Raw genomic sequence first — 27,895 nt, 5'->3', positions numbered from 1 at the left:
CTCGAAGTCCTGGCCTCAAGTGATCCGCCCGCCTCGGCCTCCCAAAGTGCTGGGATTGCAGGCGTGAGCCACCACGCCTAGCCATGGCCTATCCTTTTCAAAAATATCAAGGTCACAAAAGACGAAGAAAGATGGAAGAACTGTTCCCAATTAAAGGAGAATAAAGAGACATGACAACCACGAGACATGACAATCAAACACCATGTGTGTTGTTGCATCAGATTCTGGGTCAAAACAAATTATTTTTCTTTTTGCTAAAAAAGGACATTATAGGCCAGATGTGGTGGCTCATGCCTGTAATCCCAGCACTTTGGGAGGCCAAGGCAGGAAGATTGCTTGGAGCCAGTAGTTTGAGACCAGCCTGAACAACATAGTGAGACACTTGTCTCAACAAAGAAAAAAAAAATTAGCCGGGCATGGTGGTGTGTGCCTGTATTCCCAACTACTAGGGAGGCTGAGGTGGGAGGATCGCCTGAGCCCAAGAGGTAGAAACTGCAGTGAGCCGTGATTGCACCTGGGTGATACAGCAAGCCCCTGTCTGCAAAAAAAAAAAAAAAGGACATTATTGGTACAATTGCAAAATTTGAATATGTATTTTAGATTAGAAAATAGTATTATAAGGCCGAGATGGGATTGCTTGAGGTCAGGAGTTTGAGGCCAGGCTGGGCAACATAATGAGACCCCATGTCTACAAAAAATAAAACAAATTAAAATAGCTGGGCATGGTGGCACATGCCTGTAGTCCCAACGACTTGGGAGGCTGAGGTGGGAGGATCACTTGAGCTCAGGAGGTGGAGGCTGCAGTGAGCCATGATCATGCCACTGCATTCTAGCCTGGGCAACATTGTGAGACCTTGTCTCAGAAAAAAGAAAACAGTATTGTATTAATATTAAATTTCTGATTTTGATTATTGCACTTCAGTTATATAAGAGACTGTCCTTATTCTTAGGAAATACACACTGAAGTATTTAGGAGTCAAGGGGCATGATATCTGCAACTTAACTCTAAAATGTAAAAGATACATATGGGGAGAATGACAAAATGAATGTGGTAAAATATAAAACAATTGGGGAATCTGAGGAAAGGATAAATGAGAGTTATTTGGACTGTTCTTGCAACTTTTTACTAGCTTGAAATTATTTCAATTTAAAAAGCAACAGGGAATTTTGAAAATGTTTGTAAGAACATGTAGGAGAATAACTGTTCTTTTGGAGTAGTATAAGATTTTTGAATTCACATACAAAACACCAAACAGGCCAGGTGCAGTGGCTCATGCCTGCAATCCCAGCACTTTGGGAGGCCAAGGTGGGTGGATCACTTGAGGCCAGGAGTTCGAGACCAGCCTGGCCAACAAGGTGAAACCCCGTCTCTACTAAAAATACAAAAATTAGCCAGGTATGGTGGCGCATGCCTGTAATCCCAGCTACTCAGGAGGCTGAGGCGGGAGAATCACTTGAATCCAGGAGGCGGAGGTTGCAGTGAGCCTAGATCACATCATTGTACTCCAGTCTAGGTGAGAGAGTGAGATTCCATCTCAAAAAATAAAAAGTAGAATAAATCAAAAAACCCACCAACCATAACTGAAAGAATGATATATTTGAGTAAAGTAACAAATTTATGTACAATAAAGAACTCTATATAAGTGGAGTTAAAAGACAAACGACAATGAGAAAATATTTGCTATGCCTCGGATTAGTATCCAGAATATCTCTATATCTATCTATCTATCTAAAAAAAAAAAAACTACAAATGACCGAAGAGAAAAATCTGCAAAGGATATGAATAGCTGAGTCACAGGAGAAAGTAACAACCATGGGAAAACATGACCAACTGCTTAGGGAGAATTAGGGAGAAACAAATTAAAATAACAATAGTATACCATTCACACTTATTCAGATGATTATCCAAAATTATATAATTTGGTAATACCTATTGTTGAAAGGATGAACGGGGAAGGGGACTTTCTTAATTGGTTTATCTATCTGGAGATCATCTAGCAAAATCTAGTAAAGATGAAGGCATGCACTCAGATATGTATGTAATTCCATCTTTCAGTATGTGCCCTAGATCATTGCCAAAGGAACAGGCAGAGTCGCTCACTGCAGCATTGTTGGTAACTAGTGGAAAATCGGAAACAATCTAATTGTCATCAACAGATGAGAGCAGATAGTTAAACAATTTGTGGTATAATCATACAATGCATTTAAAATTAATGAACACTACATGTGTCAATGTGTAGAAATCTCAGTAACAGAATTTTATTATTATTATTTTCAAGACAGAGTCTTGCTCTGTTGCCCAGGCTGGAGTGCAGTGGAGCAATCTCAGCTCACTGCAACCTCAGCCTCCCCGGTTCAAACGATTCTCCTGCCTCAGCCTCCCAGTAGCATATTAATATTCTACTAATATTTTTAGTAGAAACGGGGTTTCACTATGTTGGCCAGGCTGGTCTCGACCTCCTGACCTCTTGATCCGCCTGCCTCGGCCTCCCAAAGTGCTGGGATTACAGGCATGAGCTACCGCGCCTGGCCTCAATAACAGAATCAGGCAAAAAAAGCAAGTAGCAGAAATTTAGAGTGTAAAATTTATAAACTCAGAAACAATAATGGATATTGTTGATGAATAAAAAAGGAGATACAGTCCCTGCCCTGGAGGTATTTGGGGGCATTTAAAGAAATGTCAAGTAAACAGGTAATTACAATGTAGTAGGATGAAAGCCACGATCAGAATAGACACCAAATACAGATGGAGGCGGCAGGAAGAAGGTGAAAGAATATATTGAAGAAATGGCAATACCTTCTATGCCCCACTCCCACGCTGACCTCAAGTCCTGAAAGACAAGAAGGGGTTACTTATGTGAAAGATAGGAAGGAAGGGTGTTTCTAGACGATAGTGTTATTTGCAAAAGCCCCAAGAGGAGAAACCGCAGAGCCTGATTTAGAAACTGCCAGTGGTTTCTCAGAGCTGGAGTAGATGGAGGAGGGGGCAAAGAAAGGGATGGAGGGCATTGGTAGGTGCCCTCTGACAAAAGCTCCTCAGACCAGGCTATAAGGAGTTTCACCACCTTCTGAAGGCGGCGGGAAGGCTAGATTATTGAAGCAGAAGAGTAACAGCTGCACCATGAATTATAAAAACGACGGCTCTGGAGGCAAGATCAGTTAGTTTTTTGTGTGTGTTTGTTTTTCTTTTTAAAGAAGAAAACCAGGCAAGAAACAATGGGATCGCAGCTGAAATAGACGAGGTGGTGACTGAGAGAGAGCATCGAGTCCAACCTTTAGGGCTTCAGGGAGGGATTAGACGTAGGTGTCGGGAGAGGAGGTTCCTGGCCCGGCTATCTTGGGGTGAACGATGGAGTGACAGGGGTTGCGATTTGTGACACCTGACTCCGCCCCGGCCACCCCTGATTGGGCCTTACAAACGTTTAGTTCAAATACAAAAATGGGCCGGACACGGTGGCTCATACCTGTAATCCCAGCACTTTGGGAGGCAGAGGCGGGAGGGCTGCTTGAGCCCAGGAGTTCGAGATCGGCCTGGGCAACATAGTGAGACCTTGTCTCAAAACAAAAAACAAACAAACAAACAACAAATATAAAAATATCCAGAAGAAAAACTGAAGGCGGTGGTTACCATTACAACGCGTTTTCGTCAGGGTATATGTGGCTTTAGATTCATCTTGAACGTTTTAACTACAAAATAAAAGCTGATGTCTATGCAACATAGGAAAATATCGACTTGTGTAACATCTCAGTGAGCACACGGGCGTCATATTATTCTCTGTACTTTGCTGTGTGTTTGAACCACATAGCAAAAAACTGTTGGCGACAAGAATTGGAAAAGCAAGAAAGTACAAGAAAGGCTTTGAGTTCTATAAGGGGGTTAAACCAGAAAGCGGCGGGGGCAGGGAACAGTCAATCTTTGTGTGTGCACACTGCGTGTGCAGAGAGAAGACTCCTCAGGAGACCAGGACCTGGCTGAGTGTGTGCGGGGATGAAGCGGGTGGAGGGGAACTGGGGCTGGGGAGGAGGTACGCGCCGCGGAGGTGTCCCCCGCCCCCCACGATCCTTCTCGCCAACCCCCCGCCCCTCCTCCCTCCGTGACGCCGCTTCCCGTCTCCAGGCAACGTGGGGGCCAAACAACACGGCCGGGAGGCGGCCGCTGCCTGCCGGGCACTCTCTTCTGGGACCCTGGATTTTCGGACACTGAGCGCCATGGCCCTGCCTCTGCTGCCGGGCAACAGCTTCAACCGCAACGTGAGTAGGAAGGGCGTCCGAGGTCCCAGCTCCCGGCTGGAGTCTGGGGTCCAGGCAGGGTCGTGGCGTGGCCACCTCCGCAGACTCTCCTGGAGGCCCCATGCTGCTGCCCTGGGTTGGTGGCAACTTGGACCAAACTTTATAGGCTGCTTCTCCCATCTCTCCAACTGCATCTGAATGTTTTTCCTAATTTAGAAATATATAGAGAGAGTCCTTATAGGTGGCAGGACCCTCAAAGGTAACAAATAATAGTGACGATAACCATTGGGGGTTTAATGTGTGCCAGGCGCTGTGCTTTAATCACCTTATGCAGCATCCAGTGTCCCAACAGCCCTTTGAATTAGGTAGTTTTTATTCCCAGTTACTATTGAGGAAACTGAGGCACAGAACCACACAGTCTCAGTGGTGAAGCTGGGTTTCTTTTAAGCAACCTTGTCTCCACAGCCCAGGAGCCTAATCATTATCCCCAGTATCCTGTGTGAAAAAAGATACCGTTTCAATTATCAAATCGAAGAAATCTGGCACTTATCAAGAGGGGTAGGTGGCAGATAAGAGTTCTATCAGCCTGTAAAGTTTACTCCCAAACTTTATAGAGACAGGCACCCAAACTTGGAGGGATTTTTTTTTCTCTATTTATAATTGGGAGGGGTTCATTTCTTTTTTTTTTTTTTTCTTTTTTTTTTGAGACAGAGTCTCGCTCTGTCGCCCAGGCTGGAGTGCAGTGGCCCGATCTCGGCTCACTGCAACCTCCACCTCCCAGGTTCAAGCGATTCTCCTGCCTCAGCCTCCCGAGTAGCTGGGATTACAGGCGCCCGCCACCACACCGGCTAATTTTTGTATTTTTAGTAAAGATGGGGTTTCACCATGTTGGCCAGGCTGGCCTCGGACTCCTGACCTCAAGTGATCTGCCCGCCTCGGCCTCCCAAAGTGCTGGGATTACAGGCTGAGCCACTGCGCCTGTCCTGGAGGGGTTCATTTCAAAAGAAGATGAACGTACAGAACAAAGCAACACAACACAAAAAACCCTGAGCATGAAAGAACTTTTGCCAATAAATAGCACCTCATTTAAATGACAGCAGGAAAATGATTCAGGCTTTTGTTTATACTGGTTACTACTCTTCACTTGGGTCAGCCATCTGTGTCTGCAGGAGAAGCTAATTCCCAATTAGACGGGAGGGAATTAGATGGAGCCACTCAAGGCAATTGTGTAAACCTTTGATAACTTTAGAAAGCAGGCAGCAGATTGAAGTATTTGGCTTTATGGTTTCCAAATACTGTCTGTATCTAAGTTGTTGGCCCTGAAGTACCAGTTTTTTCTTTGTAGCTTCACGCCATTGAATTCTGACCCCTACACGTCTGGTCAGTCCAACTTTGAACACTGATTTGTGCATTTCTTGGTTGATGGGCAGAGGCTGGCCTTCCAGCATAGCATTGCCCTTTGGTAAGTTTAAGCCAGTCACGCAAACAAGAAAGGCCCCGGAGAGACGGGACATGAAAACAGATTCCAGAAGTAAAGAAGCATGCTGTGTAAAAGTAATTTTAATAAAAAATGAAAGTAAAGCCTACAGCTTTTTGCCCAGCAACACTCTGATTACCAGTGCCTGCCTCCTGCAGAAGTATCATAGCTCTCACGTGCAGTGATTAAGGATGGGAAGGAAAAACAGTGGATGGATGAAATATTAATAAATCTGCAAGGTTCTGCGTGTATTTTTGCTTTTTAAAAAACTTTAAGATCATGAAGTATAACACATATACAGAAAGATGCACAATGGATGATCACAAAATGAATATCAAGAAATTAAATATGGGGGCTGGGCGCAGTGGCTCACGCCTGTAATCCCAGCACTTTGGGAAGCAGAGATGGGAGGATCCCTTGAGCCCAGGAGTTCGAGACCAGCCTGGGCAATATAGTAAGACCTCATCTCTACAAAAGATTGAAAAAATTAGCCAAGCGTGGTGGCACATGCCTGTAGTCCCAGCTACTCAGGAGGCTGAGGTGGGAGAATCATTTGAGCCTGGGAGGTCGAGGCTGCAGTGAGCCATGATTGCATTACTGCACTCCAGCCTGGGCAACAGAGCCAGACCCTGTCTCAAAAAAATAAATAAAATAAAATATGACCTGTTCTCCAAAAATACCACCCTTGACTGGGGTTGCCAGATTTAGCGAATAAAAATACATATCTCAAATACTGCATGGAACCTGTTTATGGGAAAGGATTATTTATTGTTTACCAAATTTAACTGAGAATCTTGTATTTTATGTGACAACTCTACCTATGAACCTTTCTGTTCATTACCCCATCTCTACTCTCCAGATATGACCACTGTTCTGGCTCCTATCACTATAATTAGGTTTTGCTTGCCTTTGAACCTTTTATCAATGGAAATGTTTGGTGTTTATTCTTTTGTGACTGGCTTTTTTAGCTCAACAGTATGTTCGTTAGATTTGTCCATGTGGCTGTCTATAGAGGTAGTTTGTACATTTTTATTACTCTGTAGTATTGCATTGTATGATTTTCACATCATTTATATATACATTTTACTCTTGATAAATATTTGGCTTGTTTGGGGTTGTTAAGAATAGTTTTACTGTGACTATTTTTGTTCATGTTTTTTGGTAGGATTGCTAGATCATACAGTATTCGTATGTTCAGCTGTAGTAGATGCTGTCAAAGTGATTATACTACTTAAATTCCCAACAGCATTTTATGTTCCTGTTGCTCCACATTCTTTCTAACACTTGGTATTGTTAGTCTTTTAAATTTTAGATATTTTGGTTGGTGGGTATAGCAACTCTTTGTAGTTATAATCTGTACTTCCTGATTCCTAATGAAATTGAGCATGTTTTACACATTTGTTGGTCATTTGTATGACCATTTATTGGTCACTGCTTTTTTTTTTAGACGGAGTCTTGCTCTGTTGCCCAGGCTGGAGTGCGGTGGTGCAATCTCGGCTCACTGCAACCTCCGCCTTCTGGCTTCAAGTGATTCTCCTGCCTCAGCCTCCCGAGTAGCTGGAATTACAGGCATGCGCCATCATGCCTGGCTAATTTTTTTTTTTTTAATTTTTAGTAGAGACGGGGTTTCACCATGTTGGCCAGGCTGGTCTTGAACTCCTGACTTCAGGCGATCCGCCCGCCTCAGCCTCCCAAAGTGCTGGGATTACAGGCGTGAGCCACCGTGCCTGGCTTTATTTGTATGACCATTTATTGGTCACTACTTTTTTGTGTAGTACTTACTTATCTCTTGTCTAATGTTTACTGGGTTGTCTGCCTATTTCTTAGTGATTTGTAGAAGTTCTATATAAATTTTGGGTATCTTCTTGTCTGTGATTGGCCTTTTCCCTCTCTTAATGATGTTTTTGATGAATAATTTTTGGAAAAGATCACTCTTTCTCCATGTCTCTGCAGAGCCACTTTGTCAAAAATCAAGCATCCAGCTACGTGTGGGTCTATTTCTAGACTCATGAATATTTAAAACATTTATTTACTTTATGCCTGAGAACAATGGGAGTGTGTGCGCGCATGTGTGTATGTGTGTGTGTACTAGAGAATGACAGTACCTTGGACTCATTCAACAAATCAGTACTTATTTATTGAGTATCCTAGTATATGCCAAAATTAGGTGACTACATTTAAAAAATTGTTACACTAGCCTTGGTACTAAATGTACTGTGTGTTGCCCACAAATTAATATTTTAAAAACTTGTACTTAGTTAAAAGATTGGACGTTCTCTGGCATAGAATGGTTAGAAAGTCAGTAAAGCCATATCTGGCTTTTTAGTCTTGCCCTTCCCCCCCTCCCCTGCTTGCTGAATTAAATTACCAAGTGAAAAACCTTGGCCTCCTGTAGATAGCATAATTACTTGGCTGTTTGGATTTAAAATTATAACACAGCTAACTTTTATTGCTTTTCCATAGAATTGAAAAGGAACTTATGTGCCCCTTACTTAGCTGCCAGTGGTCAGTCAAAAGCAATAGATTGATTTCTGTCCACGGCTAGGTGATACGCAACCTGTATTTCTCTCTCTGAAATACAAGAAATATTGTGCCTTCTAAAATATGAACATTTGTACCTCTGATGACATTACAATTATTTTGATATGAGTTGAAAACCTTAGGGAAATATCACAACTAAATTCTAGATACACTGTATCTTTTTTCCAACGATTTCCATGCTGAACTTGTATTGAGCAAGAGAATCTTGGGCATATTATCAAAATTGAAAATATTAAAATTAAAAGGGACATTTCCAGCCAAAGCCAAAAATCCTTTCTGCAGTATTTTGGACAGATGGTTGTGTGGCCCATCCTGATCCTGAGTGTCTCTAATGAATGATGAGGAGCTCACTCTTTCTGCTTTTTTTTTTGGAGATGGAGTCTCGCTCTGTCACCCAGGCTGGAGCGCAATGGCGCCATCTCGGCTCACTGCAACCTCTGCCTCCCAGGTTCAATGAATTCTCCTGCCTCAGCCTCCTGAGTAGCTGGGATTACAGGTGTGTGCCACCACGCCTGGCTAATTTTTGTATTTTGAGTAGAATTGGGGTTTTACCATGTTGATCAGGCTGGTCTCGAACTCCTGACCTCAGGTGATCCACCCGCCTCAGCCTCCCAAAGTGCTGGGATTACAGGCGTGAGCCACCGCGCCTGGCCGCTCTTTCTGCTTTTAATAAAGCTACCTTGCCACCATCTTAGGAGGGTTTGCTGTAAATAGCCCATCATCTAATTTGTAGTGAAGCAAAGTCCTCCTTAAGAAAAAAGAAAACATATTTGAATTTGCAGCAATAAAAAAAAAGGAATTTAATGAATCATGACCAGCTTTTTTTTTTTTTGAAAAGGAAAAAAGAAAAAGAAGAGAGTGGGGTAGAATGAAGAATTAGAGTGTATTATGCTTGAGAGGAGTTAAGTGTTTCACGGACCTTTTTGTCCTTCCTGTGTGTGCTTGTGTATGTATGTGAACTGGCCTGCACTAAAATATGCCTATTACTGTGGTTGTGCAATCAGTGTTTGAAAAACACTCATTCGAGGCATCTCCATCTTTTTTTTTGCGATAGGGTCTTGCTTTTTCTCCCAGGCTGGGGTGCAGTGGCAGGATCACAGCTCACAGTTCACTGCACGCAGCCTCAACCTCCCGGGCTCAAGACATCCTCCCACCTCTGTTGCCACAGTAGCTAGGACTACAGACATGCACCACCATACCCAGCTAATTTTTAAAATTATTATTTGTAGAGATGCGGTCTCACTATATTGTCCAGACTGGGCAATTCTTATTTAAATTTAGATCTTCAGCTTCTTTCAAGGTCAGATCTCGTCTCTCACCCTTCAAAGAGCCTTGTCAGCCTTTCTCAATGTATTTTTTTAAATTTTTTGAGGTAAATTTCATGTAACATGAAATTAACCACTAACTATTTAAAAGTATACAATTCAGTGGTACTTGGTACATTCACACTGTTGTGCAACAACTAACACCTCTAACTAGTTTCAGAACATTTTCATCACCTCAAATCTCAATCTTTTCACCCTGGAGGAGTCTTTGAAATGATTTTGAGGTCTTAGAGAACTCCTGCATAAAAACTATATCTATAGCCCATGGTACATTAGCACAATCTGTGATAATAAATATGTAATTACATAAAAAGATGTTCAACATTATAGCTATTAGGGAAATAAGAATTAAAATCAAGATGAGATACCACTGTATACCTATTAAAATGGCTAAAATCCAAAACACAATACCAATTGCTCACATGGATTTGAAATAACAGGAATTCTCACTCATTGCTGGTGGGAATGCGAAATGGTAATTTCTTATAAAGTTAAACACACACCTGCCATATGGCCAGTTCCGAATTTATGTGAAATAAATAAATTCCCATAAATAATTCTGGGTTAAACTCAAAATAAGCACATATCAATTTCATTTTCAACTGGAATGAGAATATTGTAGCTATAATAATTCAATAATAATTGTCTTTTTAAAGTAAAAAATGGTAGTTTTCTGTGGATCTCTTGATTTCAGCCAACTTATTTACCTACTCTTTCCCTTTCTCACAAAGGGTTATCAACCCTAAAGCAAGTGGGAATGTAGAAGAGGAAACTTCAGGTTGTTTTATGGTAAAATTTTCTACTTGATTTATTTTTCCTTTTTACCTTATCCAAGTAGGCCTAAAAGTTCTCTATAGTTTCTATTATAGAGGGTGCTATTGAGGAATGATACATGGTATATGGTATGAACAAAAGTAGTTTTCTCCCCTATTAAAAACTGAAAAGGACTTTTTACCAGCTTTTTTGAGGGAAAAAAAAAACCCAAAACAGATAGTTAAACTTAGCTTACCTTTCTTTCCTTTTCATACATTCAAAAAACTTTTCAGTCAGCATAATATAAACATGTTAAATAATTGAAGTTATTTCTGTTTATATCTAAGATGGAATTTACTTTTTCAAAAAGTAGGCTAAGATGATTTAATTTAAATAAAGGTTGTAAACTCGTAATTAATGCTGTTTTCAACATCAAAATGTATTGACAATGTTACATCATAAAGCTACTAAAACTATATGACAAAGCATTATGAGTAAAAATATAACCTAAGATACAATTTTATACAAGACTTAAAAATTAGGTTCTTTTACTGACTGACATGATTGGGCTTAAATATAGGCAGTTACAAAATTATGATCTTGATTTCTTTATAGACCTGTATGTACATAAGAGTCTTATTTTTTAAAAGCTAAAAATAATAAAATTTACCTCTCCACTCTGAAATCTGTGTTTATATTTTGCCACATAAATAATTCCGGGTCAAACTTGAAATAAGCACACATCAATTTCATTTTCAACTGGAATGAGAAGATTTCTGGCCTTTTCAATACTTGTTAAACAAGGAAAGCTTTGCTTACATGTATAAGAAGTTGAAAATTATAGCAAAATGGTCATTGCTTTCCTATGAATGGCAGGATGCTTACTTTTATGTAAATTTTGAACTGGCCATATGGTAGGTGTGTGTTTATCTTTATAAGAAATTACCATTTTGCATTCCCACCAGCAATGATTGAGAATTTCTGTTATTCCAAATCCTTGTAAGCAATTGGTATTGCCAGTGTTTTGGATTTTAGCCATTTTAATAGGTGTATAGTGGTATCTCCTCTTTTCTCTCTCTCTTTTTTTTTTTTTTTTGAGACTGAGTCTCACTCTGTCGCCCAGGCTGGAGTGTAGTGGCGCGATCTTGGCTCACTGCAACCCTCTGCCTCCCAGTTCAAGCTATTCTTCTGCCTCAGCCTCCCGAGTAGCTGAGATTACAGGTGTGTGCCACCACGCCCGGCTAATTTTTGTATTTTGGGTAGAGACGGGGTTTCACCATGTTGGCCAGGCTGGTCTTGAACTCCTGACCTCAGGTGATCCACCCACCTCGGCCTCCCAAAATGCTGAGATTACAGGCCTGAGCCACCACACCCGGCCTGGTATCTCCTCTTGATTTTAATTTTTATTTCCCTAATGCCTATGATGTTGAACATCTTTTTATGTGCTTATTTGCCATCCGTATATTCCCTTTGGTGAAATGTCTGTTCGTGTCTTCTACTCATATTTAACTGGGGAGTTTCCTTACTTGAATTCCTGACCTCAGGCGATCCGCCTGATGAGTTTTGAAAGTCATTTTTAATATAGTCTGGATACAAGTTGATACAAGTTGGATGCAAGTCTATTATTGAATGTATGGTCTGTAAATATTTTGTTCCAGTCTATGGCTTGAATTTTCATTCTCTTAAAGCAAGGCTAAAAAATATGTACATATATTTAAGGATAAAATATAACATGAGTTCAAAAACTATTGTTTTCAATGCAAATTAAGGATTATAGGGTTTTTACTTCTTTGATTTTATATATTTACATGTAATCTTGCTTCATAAGTACATTAGCTGAATTACTTATCCTAACATAAATAAAAATATACAACCATATAATAATTTTTAATTAATAATAACATTATTAACAATTTGAGTTTTGAAAATAGTTTAAGATTTCTTTATAGCTATTTCTGTTGTGAGAGTATATCCCACCAGGAATGTATAGTCAAATTACTGGGTTTTAGTTTCATTTAAATCATTGCTGTCGGTATGGTTAAGTCACCAACTCAGTATCTAGTTAGTTTCATTTGTTTCATTGTGCTTTTGTTTCTGAACTTAAAAAAAGGCATTTGTATGGTCTCAAAGTCAAATTTGCAAAGTAAGTTACTTTCAGAGAGCTCTAGCTTTTATCTCTGTCTCTTCAATCTTATTCTCTCCCTCTCTCCATAATAACTTAAAAAAAAAAACTTTATTTAGTTTGGGGTTATCCTCTTTCTCTTCCTCCTTCTCTTCTTTCTTTTTTTTTTTAATTTTTAAAACAGCAAATTGTTAAATTTATTCACATGTTCCCCTTTTATTCAATACATGGTAGCATAATCTACACAGTCTTTTGAACCTTCCTTTTTTCATTTTAACAGTATATCTTGGAGATCACTTGGTAGTGGTATATAGGGCTCTTCCTCATTTCTTTTTATAGTTACATATACTCCATTTTGTAGACTTGCAATAGTTTATTCAACCCATCCCCTTTTGGTGTACAGTTACATTATTTCCAGTCTTTTGTTATCCAATAATGTTGCAATAAATAGCCAAACTGTGCTTCAAAAGACACTATCAGAAAAGTGAAAAAGCAGCTGACAGTGTGGGAGGAAATATTTATAAAGCATATTATCTGATAAGGGACTAGATTCAGAATATGTAAATAACTCCCAAAACTCAATAATAAAAAGACAAATAGGCCAGGTGCGGTGGCTCACGCCTGTAATCCCAGCACTTTGGGAGGCTGAGGCAGGCGGATCACCTGAGGTCAGGAGTTTGAGACCAGCCTGACTAACATGGAGAAACCTGTCTCTACTAAAAATACAAAACTAGCTGGGTGTGGTGGCGCATGCCTGTAATCCCAGCTACTCGGGAGGCTGAGACAGGAGAATCACTTGAACCTGGGAGGCAGAGGTTGCGGTGAGCCGAGATCGCACCATTGCACTCCAGCCTGGGCAACAAGAGTGCAACTTCATTTCAAAAAGCCAACAAACAAACAAAAAGGAAAATAATCCAGTTTTGGTGGTATGGGATTGCTGGGCAGACAAAACAATTGCTGTCTACTATGCTAGATCACAGGATAGTTTTGATATAAAGAATTCTGTCACTTTGTTCCCAGTAACTATTAAAATATCCTTGAAATTACATTATTTCAGATTGGGCCGCTTATTGAAGCTGCCATCCATACTTTGGAAATAACATATTCCATTGCTATTCCTAAATGTTCATTTGAATTTCAGGAATTAGAGTCTCTTTGCCTACGTAGGATTCAAACACCTAATTTTGGTCACCATGCATTCTGTACTGAACTTCGTAGCTCTGTCACCTAGGGTACATTTGACTATAAGTCACAGAATACCTGACTAAAAGTGGTTTAAGCCAAATTAATTTTCTCATAAGAACTTTAGAGGTGTAGCAGTTTCAGATTTAGGCAGTGACTGATGAATGTCATAAAGAACCCAGGCTCTTTTTATCTCTGCATTCTGCCATCTTCAGAATATTGGCTTTTCTTTCTTAGGCTTGTGACCTCATGGTTGCAAAATAGTTGCCTCAGTTCCAGTCATCACAACTACATGTAACCATGTTCAAGACAAGCAGGAAGGAGAGGGAGGGGAAACAGCTCTTCTTATATGAGAAAACAAAATGTTTTCCAGGAGCCCCCCAGTAGATTCCCTCCTTCCATCTTATTTGCTAAAATTGATGCACATGGCCATCCTTTACTACAAGGAATGCTGGGAAATTATCTTGTTTTTTTTTTTTCACCATCTACTTTTGGAGGTGGGAAAGGGAAAAGACGGTTCAATAGTGGCCAAGAAACTTTGTCACACCAGCCACAGACAATACCTGTGAGTCTGGTATTGTCAGACTTAGTAGTATCGCTTTCATTACAATTTGTGTTTTTAAATTATACAAGTAACACATGAGTATATCAATATTGCGAAGGATACCAAGAATACTGTTCTTTGTAAACTATCTTCTTTTCCATAATGGGAAACAAGCCTAATACTCCAGTTAATCCAGCATGTTCACTGTTTGTCCTTTGGGTATATTTTGGACCCCTCACCCCATTTGCCCCAATGGTAACATTTTTCTTTTCTTTTCTTTTTGTTTTTAAGATAGGGTCTTGCTCTGTCACCCAGGCTGGAGTGCAGTGGCATGATCATAGTTCACTACACCCTCGACCTCCCTGGATTAATCGATCCTCCCACCTCAGCCCCTTGAGTAGCCGGGACCGCAGGTGCACACCACCACACCTGGCTAATTTTTAAAAATTATTTTTTCTAGAGTTGGAGGGTCTTGCTATGTTGCCCAGGCTGGTCTCGAACTCTTGGACTCAAGCGATTTGTCTGCCTCGGCCCCCCGAAGTGTTGAGATTACAGGTGTGAGCTACTGTGTCCAGCTCATTTTTCAAAGCTATAGTATAATATCACAATCAGTATCTTGACATTGATATACTCCACTGATCTTATTCAGATTTCCCCAGCTTCACTTGTATTCATTTGTAGGTTTGTGTGTGTGTATTTAGTCTAACCTACACATGTGGTGCAATGTATACATTTCCACCACAGTAAAGGTATAAAACAGTCTTATCACCACAGGGATTCCTCATGTTGTCCTTTTATAACCACACCTCGCTCCCTTCCACCAACTCCCCCAACCCTACCGTTCCTAACCCCTGGCAACAACGAATCTGTTTTCCATTTCTAAAATTTTGCTATTTCAAAATGTTACATAAATGGAGTCATAAAGTATGTACCTTTTGGAATTTGTTTTTTCCACTTGGTATAAGTCCCTGGGGATTTATCCAGGTGGTTGCGTATATCAACTGTTCATTCATTTTTACTACTGAGTAGTAGTTCATGTATGTATCACAATTTCTTTACATTTGCCTTTGGAAGGACATTGGGGCTATTTCTAGTTTTTAGCTATTATGAATAAAGCTGCTGTGAACATGTATGTACAGGTTTTTGTGTGAGCATACATTTTCATTTCTCTAGGATAAGAGCCCAAGAGTGTAATTGCGTGTTATTTGATACTTACATGTTTAATTTTATAAAAAAACAATCAAACTATTTTTGAGAGCAAATTACCATTTTACATTCCCAACAATATATGAGTGATCTAGTTTCTTTGCACCCTGGTCCACATTTAGTGTTATCACTATTTTTATTTTAGCTGTCTGAGAGGTGTGTAGTGATATCTCATGGTGGGTTTAATTGGCATTTCTCTGATGGTTAATTAATTGAATATCTTTTCATGTGCTTATTTGTCATCTGTATATCCAGCTAAGTGAAATGTCTGTTTATGTCTTTGGCTCATTTCTAATTGGATTGTTTTTTACTAAGATTTATTTATTTATTTATTTATTTATTTGGAGACAGAGTCTCACTGTGTTGCCCAGGCTAGAGTACAGTGGCATGATCTTGGCTCACTGCAATCTCTGCCTCCCAGGTTCAAGTGACTCTCGTGCCTCAGCCTCCCAAGTAGTTGGGATTACAGGCATGAGCCACCATGCCCAGCCTTGTTTTTTTTACGGTTAAGTTTTGAGAATTCTTTATGCATTCTGAATACTAGTCCTTTGAGATGTGGTTTGCACATATTTCCTCCCAGTTTATGGCTTATCTTTTCATCCTGTTAACAGTATCTTTTGTAGAGCTAAAGTGTCTCATTTTGTTAAGGTCTAATTTATCGGTTTTTTTCTTTTATGAGTTGTGCTTTTGGTGTCAAGTCTAAGGACTCACTGCCTAGCCCTACATCATGAAGATTGTCTCCTGTGATGGTTTATTTTGAGATGGAGTTTTACTTTGTTGCCCAGGCTGGAGTGCAGTGGCACAATCTCGGCTCACTGCAGACTCAACCTCCCAGGTTCAAGCAGTCCTCCTGCCTCAGCCCCCCAATAGCTGGGACAACAGGTGTGCACCACCGTACCAGGCTCATTTTTTTTTTTTTTTTTTTTGTAGAGACAGGGTTTTACCATGTTGCCCAGGCTTGTCTCAAACTCTTGAACTCAAGAGATCCACCTGCCTCAGCCTCCCACAGTGCTAAGATTACAGGTGTGAGCCACTGTGCCTGGCCTCCTATGTTGTTGTTTTTTTCTAAAGGATTTATAGTTTTACATGTTATATTTAATGTGATCTGCCGGGCATGGTGGCTCATGCCTATAATCCCAGCACTTTGAGAGGCTGAGGTGGGAGGATTGCTTGAGGCCAGGAGTTCAGGACTAGCCTGGGCAACATAAGGGGACTTTGACTCTACAGAAATAATAATACAAAAAAGCCCGGTGTGGTGGGGTGCAGCTGTGGTCCCAACTGCTTGGGAGGCTGAAGTGGGAGGATGGCTTGAGCCTGAGAGATGGAGGCTGCAGTAAGCTGTGGTCACACTACTGTACGGTATCCTGGGGGACAGTGTTTGACCCTGTATCAAAAAAAAAAAAAATTCCGTGATCCATTTTAAGTTAATTTTTATTTAAGGTGTGAGATTTAGGTCGTGATGAACTTTTTTGTCCTATAGATGCCCAGTTGCTCAAGCACCATCTGTTGTAAAGGATATCCTTCCATTGAATTGCTTTTGAATCTTTTACAAAACCATTTGAGCATATTCGTGTGGGTTGTCTTTTGAGTTGTCTGTTCTGTTCCATTGGTCGCTGTGTCTATCCGTCTGCCATTGCCACACAGTTTTTATTACTGTATCTGTATAGTAAACCTTAATATCAGGTTCAGTTCTTCCTCCCACTTTATTTTTCTTTGTCAAGATTATTTGTCTTTTTTTTGTTTTTCCTAATATATAAAGAAAATTACTCTTTAGATCAGTTAATAATCTTATTCTGCTAAAAAAATTAAAAGATAGCTTTTAGAGACTGCATGCGTTAGTTTGTAATGCTTTCTCCTGAAAGTAATGGAATACCTGACTAATAGAGGCTTAAAGAAGCAGGGATTTATTTTTTTCACCAAGTAGGAAGCCTGGAGGTGTTAACCAGTGGAGGGTGTTCAGGTTCTTGGCATCGTGAACAAAGAATTGGACAAAATGCACAAACAAAGCAAGGAAAGAATTAAGCAACAAAAGCAGAGATTTATTAAAAATGAAAATACACTCCACAGTCTGGGAGCGGGCAGAGCATAGGGGCTCAAGAGCCCCTTTACAGAATTTTCTGGGGTTTAAATACCTTCTAGAGGCTTCCCATTGGTTACTTGACGTAGACCCTATGTAAATGAAGTAGTGGCCCAGCAATCAGTTTGACTGGTTGCGGAAAGCAACCAATCACAGGCTGAAGTGAAGTTACAAAGGTTACACCCTATGCAAGCATCTGATTGGTTGTGGAAAGCAACCAATCAGAGGCTAAAGTGAAGTTACATAGTTACACTCCTATGCAAACTTTCTGCAATCAATCAGAGATACTTTTTGCTTTCTGCAGCCAATCAGATACTTTCAATTTTCCATCTGCCATGCAGAAAAAGGTGGGGGTCACGGGGAGATTGCAAAGGGAGTAGCCTCCCTTGGGTCTTTTTGTTACTTAGGTGTGGAAAGTTGTGGTTTTCCTTTTGATTTAGTTCTAAGAAGTCAGCGTAAATTGGCCTTAGGTTCCCTGCCTCCAGACCCTATTCTCTTACTTCAGAGGTAGGTGGCTGCTGGCACATGTATAGAGGCTCAGCATTGTCTCAGCCAGCATTTCTGCAATCTTGCCCATTATCCCAAGATGGCTGCTGCAGCTCCAGGGATCATATATACATTTCAAGTCAAGAAGAGGTGAATGAGGGGAACGTGACCTGTATGTGTCCCTTGGCTCAAGAGAGCAAAAATCCTTCATAGAATTCCAAAACAGACTCCTAAAAAGAGGCTGAGGAAACAAGTGCAGTGTGTAGCTTTTTCTGGAGTTTTTAAATGGAGACTTGCAAGGGAGAAGGAATTTGGGAATGGCTGCACGAATCAGCTACCATGAGCCAGTGGTTTCAACTTACTAACTTACTTTGGGTAAAATCTTTAGAATTCTCTTTATTGATTGGTGCCTTAAATTGAATTATTTAGAGCAAAAATATCAGAGCCTTATGAGAAAGATTCTGCAGATCTCCAGATCTTATTGATTTAAATTTTGTTTTTCACTCTACTGATTTAAATACATTATTAAATGTATAAAATCAATCTTATTGTTATATTGAGTTGATGGCTAAGAATCATGAGCACAACACTTTTTCAAGTTAGTTTTAGAAAGAGAGGAAATTAGCTTAAAAAATGTTTGAGATTTTCTTTGACGTGCCTTTTTAATTTGCACATTTGGGGTTAGTTTTTGAGTGATTTAGCTTAATTAATAAGTAATGATGGCTTTCACGCTCTTATAGTCTTACATTCTTAGATCCCACTATACCCGAGGCAATTTTGTTATTTTCTCTGGGAGGGTCACAGTATCTGCTGAATGACTTTTTCTTCTCCATAAAAGTACAGAAAAAAAGAAAAGAATAAATGAATTTTTAAAATAAATATTAGATGAGGGAGGAAAAAACCCCACACTATTCACAGAATAGAAGCAAATTAGTCCAGAACCTGATCAGGCAGAAATATCTAAGAATGATAGTTTTAGATAATTCTGTATCAAATTTTCTATTAACCTAAAAAAATAGAAAAATAAGTTTTGTTAATGTTTATTGAAATATTAAATATTAACTGTCTCTCTTCAATTCCCAAATTTCCAGTAACTGCTGGTGACTGTAGAGGGATTTCTACAGCACTCTCTTTTAATACTTCCCCAGCTTTTAAGGGATTGAGTCTAGATCCAATTATTTGGTCTATTTCCTCCCTTCCAGGTCATGGTGGGTGTTTTTGCTATTATATTTGCCAAAAGCAAAAGTAGCAATTCAATCCTGATGACTTAAACAAGGAGACATCTATTACTTTTCTCAAAAAAGCACAAAGAATATGAGGCCTATTGCTTAAGGGCTCAGGTGTTGGGTTTGCGTTCCTGGATTCACCACTTATACTAGTTGAGTGACCTTGGGCAAATTACTAAAACTCTGTCTCTCAGAATCCCCATCTAGGCCGGACACAGTGGCTCTGCCTGTAATCCTAGCACTTTGGGAGGCCGAGGTGGGCAGATCGCTTGAGCCCAGGAGTTTGAGACCAGCTTAGTCAACATGGTGAAACCCCGTCTCTACAAAAAATACAAAAATTAGCCAGGTGTGGTGGCATGCGCCTGTAGTCCCAGCTACTCAGGAGGCTGAGGTGGGAGGATCGCTTGAGCCCAGGAGGTTGAGGCTGCAGTGAGCCATGATTGTGCCACTGCACTCCAGCCTGGGCTACAGAGTGAGACCCTGTCTCAAAAAAAAAAAAAAAAAAAAAAAAAAATCAGACTCCTCATGTATAAAATAGGGATGATGATAGAATATCCTCAGAGATTTTTCTCTCTGAGGATTAAGAGCATTAAAAAAATTTGCATATCTCATTTATTAATGAGGTTAACTATATTTTAGTATGTTTATTGGCTATTTCCATTTCCTTTTTTTGCGAAGTGCCTTTTCAAATCCATTGCCCATTTTTCTGTTGGGTTTTCCTTTTTTTAGTGTACATATATATGAGATAAAGAGTGGTCTTTCCATATGTGTATACAATGTGTAATGAGCAAATCAGGCATATTTATCACCTCAAATATTTATCATTTCTTTGTGTTGAGAACATTCAAAATCCTCTCTTCTAGCTTTTTGAAAATATATAATAAATTATAGTTAAACATATTCATCCTACAGTGCTACAGAACACCAGAACTCATTTCATCTATCTACTGTAATTTTTTATCTGTTAACCAACCTCTCCCCACCTCCTCTCCTTCCCCTTTCCAGCCTTTAATACTCCCAATGATTAAACGAATTTAATGTGGCCAGACATGGTGGCTCACGCCTGTAATCCCAGCACTTTGGGAGGCTGAGGTGAGCAGATCACTTGAGCCCAGGAGTTCAAGATCAGTCTGGGCAACATGGTGAAATCTTGTCTCTACAAAAAATACAGAAATTAGCAGGGTGTGGTAGTGTGTACCTGTAGTCCCAAGCTACTCAGGAGGCTGAGGTGGGAGGATAGCTTGAGCCCAGGAAGTCAAGGCCGCAGTGAGCTGTGATCACGCCACTGCACTCCAGCCTGGGTGACAGAGCAAGACCCTGTCTCAAAAAAAAAAAAAAGTTTAATGCTTCTAAAGTGCTTAGAACAGTGCTACAATTGTTAGCTATTGTGGCAATAGAAATGACATTTATATTGGCTTATCTAGCTCATGGTGGTCCTAGTAAGCTGTCCCATTCTTACCAAGCACCTCACACTACCTGCCTTTGTCTTGTGGTTGTCAAGCATCTGGGCTTTTGAGTGTAGGCTAGAAAGAAACAAGAGACTGCTGTGCTGGAGTTCTGAAGTAGAGGTTGCAAACAGATCAACAGCTCCTGATGTAGATGACTATAGCCAGCTTCTCAGTTTGGATTAACTTTACGGTTTCTGTAGCGGCCTTGATAACTAATTGATTAATCAACTTATGCATGTGATAAAATTGCCCTTCCAATTTTTAGCAACGAGGAAGGGGTGCTGATTGTAGCTTTGAATTTGATATGAAGCAGAGTCTGGATTTGGCTGCCACCTTTCCAACAGTGGTGGAATGGGAATCAGGGAGTTGAGATGCCAAGGAGCACTGATCTAGGATCTAGGAATAGTTATGTTCCTAACTTTATCATTTGCTAAGACATTTGCTAATTTCCTTAAATTGAGACTGAGTACCAGTACACAGTCACTATGGCAAAGGCAGGTTGCCATGCCATCTTAAGAGGCTATAATGGCAAATCTCAAGTTTTTGTAAGTGTCTGGGGGTGTGTGTGCATGGGGGCAAACATTTTAAATAAGTGCCCTATGGACTGTTACATCATATCAAACAAATTCTCAACGCGTTAGTTTCTAAGGTATAGAATTCTGAATTGAAATTTCAAGCTAATACTCTAATAGTGCAAAAATGGAGTTTTGCATGCTATGTCAATTAGAATAACAATAGCAATTGGCATCACTGAACTTAAAAAAAAGTGTGTGTGTTTTGTTGTTTTGAGTTTGAATGTGTGAATTCACAACTCACAAGCCAAGAGTTTTGGAGAGGTTTTAGTAATAGTTCCTTTCATGCTAAAAGCATTGTTTTAAATAATTACGTGTGGCTGATTTTATTTTATTTAGCAAGAGAATTGGAAATGATTAACAGGTATCTGGATAATACTCTTTGGGTGGAGAATTTGCTCATAAATTTAGCTGCAACTTGGTTGAATGAACTGCATTCTGACTTTGATATATTTTGGTTTCTTCTCAATTTTTATAGCATTGTTGGATTTTATGGGCCCCACATGCTTCCACACAACTCTGTTGGCCTTGGTGGATTTTAATGTTTAAAATTAAAAGGCCCCATCGTATATTCTTAGTTATTGTTACTATTATAGCTGGACAAAGATATGCTGGTAAGAGTTTGTAGCAATTGTGTGTGTGTGTGTATGCAGGGGTTGGGGGAGGTGGGTGTGCAGTTGTTGCTGCCCCTCAAAGAAGCAAGCATGTAGCTATCCAATGGGTTCTTCTTACCCACTGCCCAGATAGAGCCAATTTCTCAAAACAGAGGAATTGCAATAGAGTTTCATACACTCAGAGCCAGCTAAATGGGAGACCAGAGTTTTATTACTCAAATCAGTCTCCCTGAAAATTTTGAGACAGAGGTTTTTAAAAGATAGTTTGGCAGGCAGGGGCCTAAGGAATGGGGAATGCTGATTGGTTGGTTTGGGGATGAAATCATAGGGAATTGAAGCTGCCCTCTTGCACTGAGTCAATTCCTGGATGGGGGCCACAGATCAGATGAGCCAGTTTACCTGTCTGGGTGGTGCCAGCTGATCCATCAGAATGCAGGGTCTGAAAATTATCTTAGGTTTTATAATAGTAATGTTATCTATGGGAGCAATTGGGGAGGTTAGAAATCTTGTGGTCTCAGGCTGCGTGATTCCTAAGCCATAATTTCCAATCTTGTGGCTAATTTATTAGTTTTACAAAGGTGATCTGGTCCCCAAGCAAGGAGCAGGGGTTTGTTTTGGGGAGGGGCTGTTATCATCTTTGTTTCAAATTTAAACTATCAACTCCTCCCAAAGTTGGTTCGGCCTATGTCCAGGAATGAACAAGAGCAGCCTGGAGGTTAGAAGCAGGATGGAGTCAGTTAGGTCACATTTCTTTTACTGTCATAATTTTTGCAAAGGAAGTTTCAGGCATACCTCTTTTGACCTTGTTTTTTCCAGCCCCTTCTCTTTCTCTTGCAGCTGTGGTAGTGACTAGGAAAGGAAGGTTAGCCTTGTGGAGGGCTCTTGAATATCAATCCACCTCTTCAGCCTCCTTTAGAAATACTAGCAGAAATGAGCCTTATACCCCGTAAGATGTTGTTTAAGTGTCTGATTTTGCTATTTAAGGCTCTCTATGGATTGATTTCCACATTAACTCTTCAAAGTTCATGTCCCACTACTATAGGAAATGCCCCTGTATCTAGCTGGGTCTAGTCCTGGTCCTTCAACATGTTTCAGTGTCTTTTACTCTGCCCAAATTCAGTGCATGGTTCAAGGTTCACTTTAAGACTCAAATTCTACATGATTTTTTCTCCGGCATCGACTGCTCCATAGTATACTCCTTTTAATTCCTGTAACCCTCATCTATATACATAGGGTTGGCTGTTTGCTACAGTGGGTTGCCCAAAAAATAAATCATAAAAATAGATGGTATGTTTAAGTTGAAGAACTATTGACTCATACCTATCAGGCCCTGTGTTAAATGTTGAATATTTCTTATTCAACATTTAACATGTGGCCCTGCTTCCATGGAACTAAGAGGAACAGTGTTAAAAGTGACATTTAACCCAGGAATGAAGATCAGATAATTTATGTATGTTCATGGAGCAAATATTATTATGGCCAATAATGTCATAAAAGTGGAGATAAATCTATAAATCTATTTGTGGAAAAGAACATATAAGCTCTTGGGTTGGTTAGTAAGGGAGTCATACTTGGTCCCTTTTTTTTTAGACGGAGTCTTGCTCTGTCACCCAGGCTGGAGTGCAGTGGTGCGATCTCGGCTTACTGCAACCTCCACCTCCCAGGTTCAAGTGATCCTCCTGCCTCAGCCTCGTGAGTAGCTGGGACTACAGGTACGTGCCACCACACCTGGCTAATTTTTGTATTTTTAGCAGAGACAGGGTTTCACCATGTTGGCCAGGCTGGTCTCGAACTCCTATACTTGGTCCCTTTTTATTGGAGCTCTGACTCAGTTCTCTCTAAAAGCCAATATCAAGTCCTTCCTCTTGAGAAAACAAAATAATAAATGCTAACAGGCAGGCACAGGCACAGATATTCTCTCACTTAGTCCTAACCACTGTCTCGTGAAGCAGGTATTATTATTCTCACTTTAGACATGGCAAGCCTCTGGAGAAGTAAAGTGACTGCACCAGCATCACATGACCCATAGAGGCAAAGCTGGAAGGTGAATGCCAGGCTTCTGATGCCAGGTCTCCTGTCCTATCCTTTATGACCCTATTACTCCCTGGTGCTGCTCTCCATTCCAAATGTTTGATTATTAGATTTAAGGGGGTCTAAGCCAGGTAACATGAACAGGGAAAGATCAGCTGACAATATCTGATTGTTTGAAAATAATCCACAGCTTATGTTCTATTCATTCGATAGATGCTCATTGAACACCTACTATGTGCAAGGCCCTATAGTCCTTACTGTCAGAAAGTACAAAGCCTAGTATAAAATGCAAGTATATAAACAGGAAACTATAGTATAATATGGTGAGTACAGTGATGGCTGTACAGGAATTATGGGTATAGAATGAATGAATCAAGAATGAAACTTGTGAGATTGTTTGTCTGTACCACTGCTGCCCTTTCAAGGAGCACGTGTATTATTTTTTAAAAAACATTTTATTCTCTGTTCTAGGCACTTGGCCTGGCCCTGGTGATACAGCTGGGGGTGGGGGAGGGGAAAGGGTAAGTTCCTAAATAGTTAAAGACAGGGTAACCTTCCAGACTTTAATAGAAGATCTATGCAGGAACAGAATGTTCTGCCTCTGGCAGTCAGAGAAGACTTTAAGAGATGACATTTAGATGATCTTTTATTTATTTCTTGCATTTTTCTGAGCTTGGGTTATTTTAAGGAAATTATAAATACTAGAAACTCAAGAGTTTTGATTTGCAATACCTTACCTAGAGCTGTTCAAAGAGCCATATGGTTCACAAGCTATTTCTGTCCCCATGATTCTGCTGAAACCATTCTCGTCAAGGTCACCAGCCACCTCCATGTTGCCAAATCAGGGGGTCAAGTCTCAAGCCTCGTCTTCATTTGAATTATTAGTAGCATTTAACACAGTTAGTCATGTGTTCCTTCAAATGCTTTCTTTATGTAGTTTCCATGATACTAAACTCTCCTGGTGTTCTTCCCATCTTACCAGCTGCCCCTTTTTAGTCTTGTTTGCTAATTCTACCCCATCTCCCTGATCACGTAACATTGGGATATTTTAAAGCTCAGTCTTGGACTTCTTTTCTGCACTATCATCATTCATTCCAGCACTGTAGCCTTAAATACCATCCATCAACTGATGTATATCAAATTTTTATATCCAGCCTCGACTTTTTGCTTGAACTTCAGACTCCCATATCCACCTGCTAGTCCACATTTCTACTTGCTTGTCTGAGTGGTATCTTGAATGTAACATGTCCAAAATAGAATTCTGGACTCCTGTGCCTGCCTCCTACCTCCAGAATTCTCAATTAAGTTCTCTCCCACCATTCTACATCCCAGCACCTAAAACTCCATTCTTCTCGTTGTTCAGGCCAAAATACTTGGGGTTGTTAATAACTCATCTCTTTTTCCACACCCTATATCTAATCTATTGGTAAATCCTTTTTGTTCTACCTTCAAGATACATACAGAACTTGATCACTTCCACTGTCTCTACTTCTGTTACCCTGGTCTAGGCCACTATCATTTCGTGCCTGGACTATTGCAATATCCCCAGTTCTTTGTATTGTGGCCAGAGCGATCCTTTCTATGCCCTGCTCAAAACAAAATCCAGTGTTCCTTAAACCTCTAAGGCACTGGCCCCTGTTTATACTCTTAACCTCATGTCTCAAGTTAGAGGACTCTAGACCTTTCAAACATCAGAATAATGTGGTGTCCTGCAAGGTAAGGCCTAACAGGGGAGGTTGTATGATAATCCAGAGTGCAGGAGTGAATGGAGGGGAGAAGGGACTCTCGGTGACTGCAGACTACTGTTTCGTGAAACATGAAGATAGAGGATGGGAGGGAGTCAAGATGGTAACGAAAGCAAGACTAAGGGCACTGAAGGAGGCTTTTCTTCCTCTAAGAGTTGAAAGACTTGAGTGTCTTTATGAGTTCATTGAAAGGAGGCCATGGAAGGGAGAGGCTAATGCTATTGATCACTGACTTATCAGGGACACAAGTAAGCCAGTACTGCAAGGAGAGACAGTTAGGACCCACGTGAATATGGAAATCATAAATTGACTGCAGTCACTTTTGTTTGCTTAGTTGCATGGCTTTATCCCACCACTTCACTCTGTCTTCTGGCCAGAGCCTTCTAATTATCTTGAGTCTACTACCAGCCCTTTTGTTATGCCTGCCAGTTAATCCCAGTGCCTTCTCCCTTGTTCTGCTCCAGGCTCCTGAACACTGTGGATGTGACACAGGTCCTGAGGGTCACATTGCTTCCTGGATCACTATTCTCTGTCTCTTAATTCCTGCCCTCCTCCCAGGTGCTTTAAACTTATCTACTCCAAGCCAGTTGCAGTGGCTCACGCCTGTAATCACAGCACTTTGGGAGGCCAGGGTGGGTGGATCACCTGAGGCTGGCAGTTCAAGACCAGTCTGGCCAACATGGGGAAACCCTGTCTCTACTAAAAATACAAAAATTAGCTGGTTGTGGTGGTATGCACCTGTAATCCCAGCTACTTGGGAGGCTGAGGCAGGAGAATTGCTTGAACCCAGGAGGCAGAGGTTGCAGTGAGCCGAGATTGCACCACTGCACTCCAGCCTGGGTGACAGAGTGAGACTCCGTCTCATAAAAATAAAAAAATAAAAATAAAAATAAATAAAATAAATAAAAACTTATCTGCTCCTGTGACATTTGTTTGATAGGGTCAGAGGCTGTGAAACTTTAGAAGCATACATGCTGTCTTTGGAATTTAAAAAATGTATCTACATGCCAACCAATCCATTATTTACTTAATATCTCTCTGTGAATTGAATCACTTTTGGAAAACTAAAACATATTTAAAAGGGAAACTTTATATCCTTACCATAAATGAAAACCACATCATTTGATCTAAGTGGAAGGTCATGGTAAGAAAAAAAGAAATGAAAACAAAACAGTGTTTTTAGATTTGATGCCTACAAAAAGTTAGGAGCCTGAGGCCTGCTTTCTTTTTTATAGGCAAGTATTTGGGAGGTATAGTCAGTACTACCAAACTGAGACTCACCCTTGCCTTAATCGAAAGGAAGAGGATAGAGGAAGATGAACATTCTTGCGCACCCTCTGAAATCATCTCCATTACCAACTAGGGTGGCATCCCTGGAAAGAGTGAGGCCCGGGTGTTTGTGTGCAGAGACAGTTAGCGCAAGGGTTGGCATGCTGTGGCTTGCTTAATCAGTTTCAGTTTAAGATTGGTTGAAGATCTTCATGTTAAGATATGGCAGTGGCCTCTTTAAAAGTCTTTTGTGCCCGGCGCAGTGGCTTATACCTATAATCCCAGCACTTTGGGAGGCTGAGGCAGGCGGATTACTTGAGCCTGGGAGTTCGAGACCAGCCTGGCCAACGTGGTGAAACCCCGTTTCTACTGAAAATACAAAAAGAGCCAGGTGTAGTGGTGGGCACCTGTAATCCCAGCTACTTGGGAGGCTGAGGCAAGAGAATTGCTTGAACCTGGGAGGTGGAGGTTGCAGTGAGCTGAGATCATGTCACTGTACTCCAGCCTGGGCGACAAGAGTGAGACTCTGTCTCAAAAAAAAAAAAAAAAAGTCTTTTGCCTTCAGACCTTCCCCCTTCCAACCCACCCTGCCCACTGTTAGTGGATCTGTCTTCAGACGTGCTGCCTCATATTGTCCCTGTGTCCCTCGGGAAACTTTAATGGCTCCTTGTTGCCTATTTGATCCAGACCACAATGTTCAATTTGGCAACCAGTGAATCTACCACTCGAGTTTTATGGGCTTCCTGTATCTGCAGCAATATGTTAGATGGTGAGGGGACATAGAAAAAGGCAGAAATATACACCATGGTCCCAGAGTTTAAAAAATGTGTCATCTAGTTGAGACAAATCAAACACGAGTATGTGCACATATTATGGTGCATGTACACGATGAAGGGCTGGTGGTCAGAGAAGGCCTCATGAATCTGCCCATCCCTGGGCTTGGTCATCATATAGCTCATTTGTGGTGTGTGAATCTCATGCTGGCTGGGGTTTTCTTTTTTATTGTGGTAAAATATACAAAGTATAAAAGTTACCATTTTAACCATT

The 27,895-nt window shown here is 40.6% G+C and overlaps 1 protein-coding gene across 1 annotated transcript in view; it reads left to right on the top strand.

Moving 5' to 3' along the window:
* Positions 1–3,885: 3,885 nt before the first annotated feature.
* EFHC2 (EF-hand domain containing 2) overlaps positions 3,886–27,895 on the top strand; it is a 199,513-nt gene continuing 175,503 nt past the window's right edge. Inside the window, exon 1 of the mRNA XM_063601869.1 lies at positions 3,886–4,251. Coding sequence (XP_063457939.1) covers positions 4,210–4,251 — 42 coding nt within the window. The 5' untranslated portion in view covers positions 3,886–4,209. The remainder of the gene's footprint in view (positions 4,252–27,895) is intronic.

This window comes from Pan paniscus, chromosome X (assembly GCF_029289425.2).
Source record: "Pan paniscus chromosome X, NHGRI_mPanPan1-v2.0_pri, whole genome shotgun sequence".
Classification (NCBI taxonomy): domain Eukaryota; kingdom Metazoa; phylum Chordata; class Mammalia; order Primates; family Hominidae; genus Pan; species Pan paniscus.
This window is presented reverse-complemented; position numbering and strand designations above follow the sequence as displayed.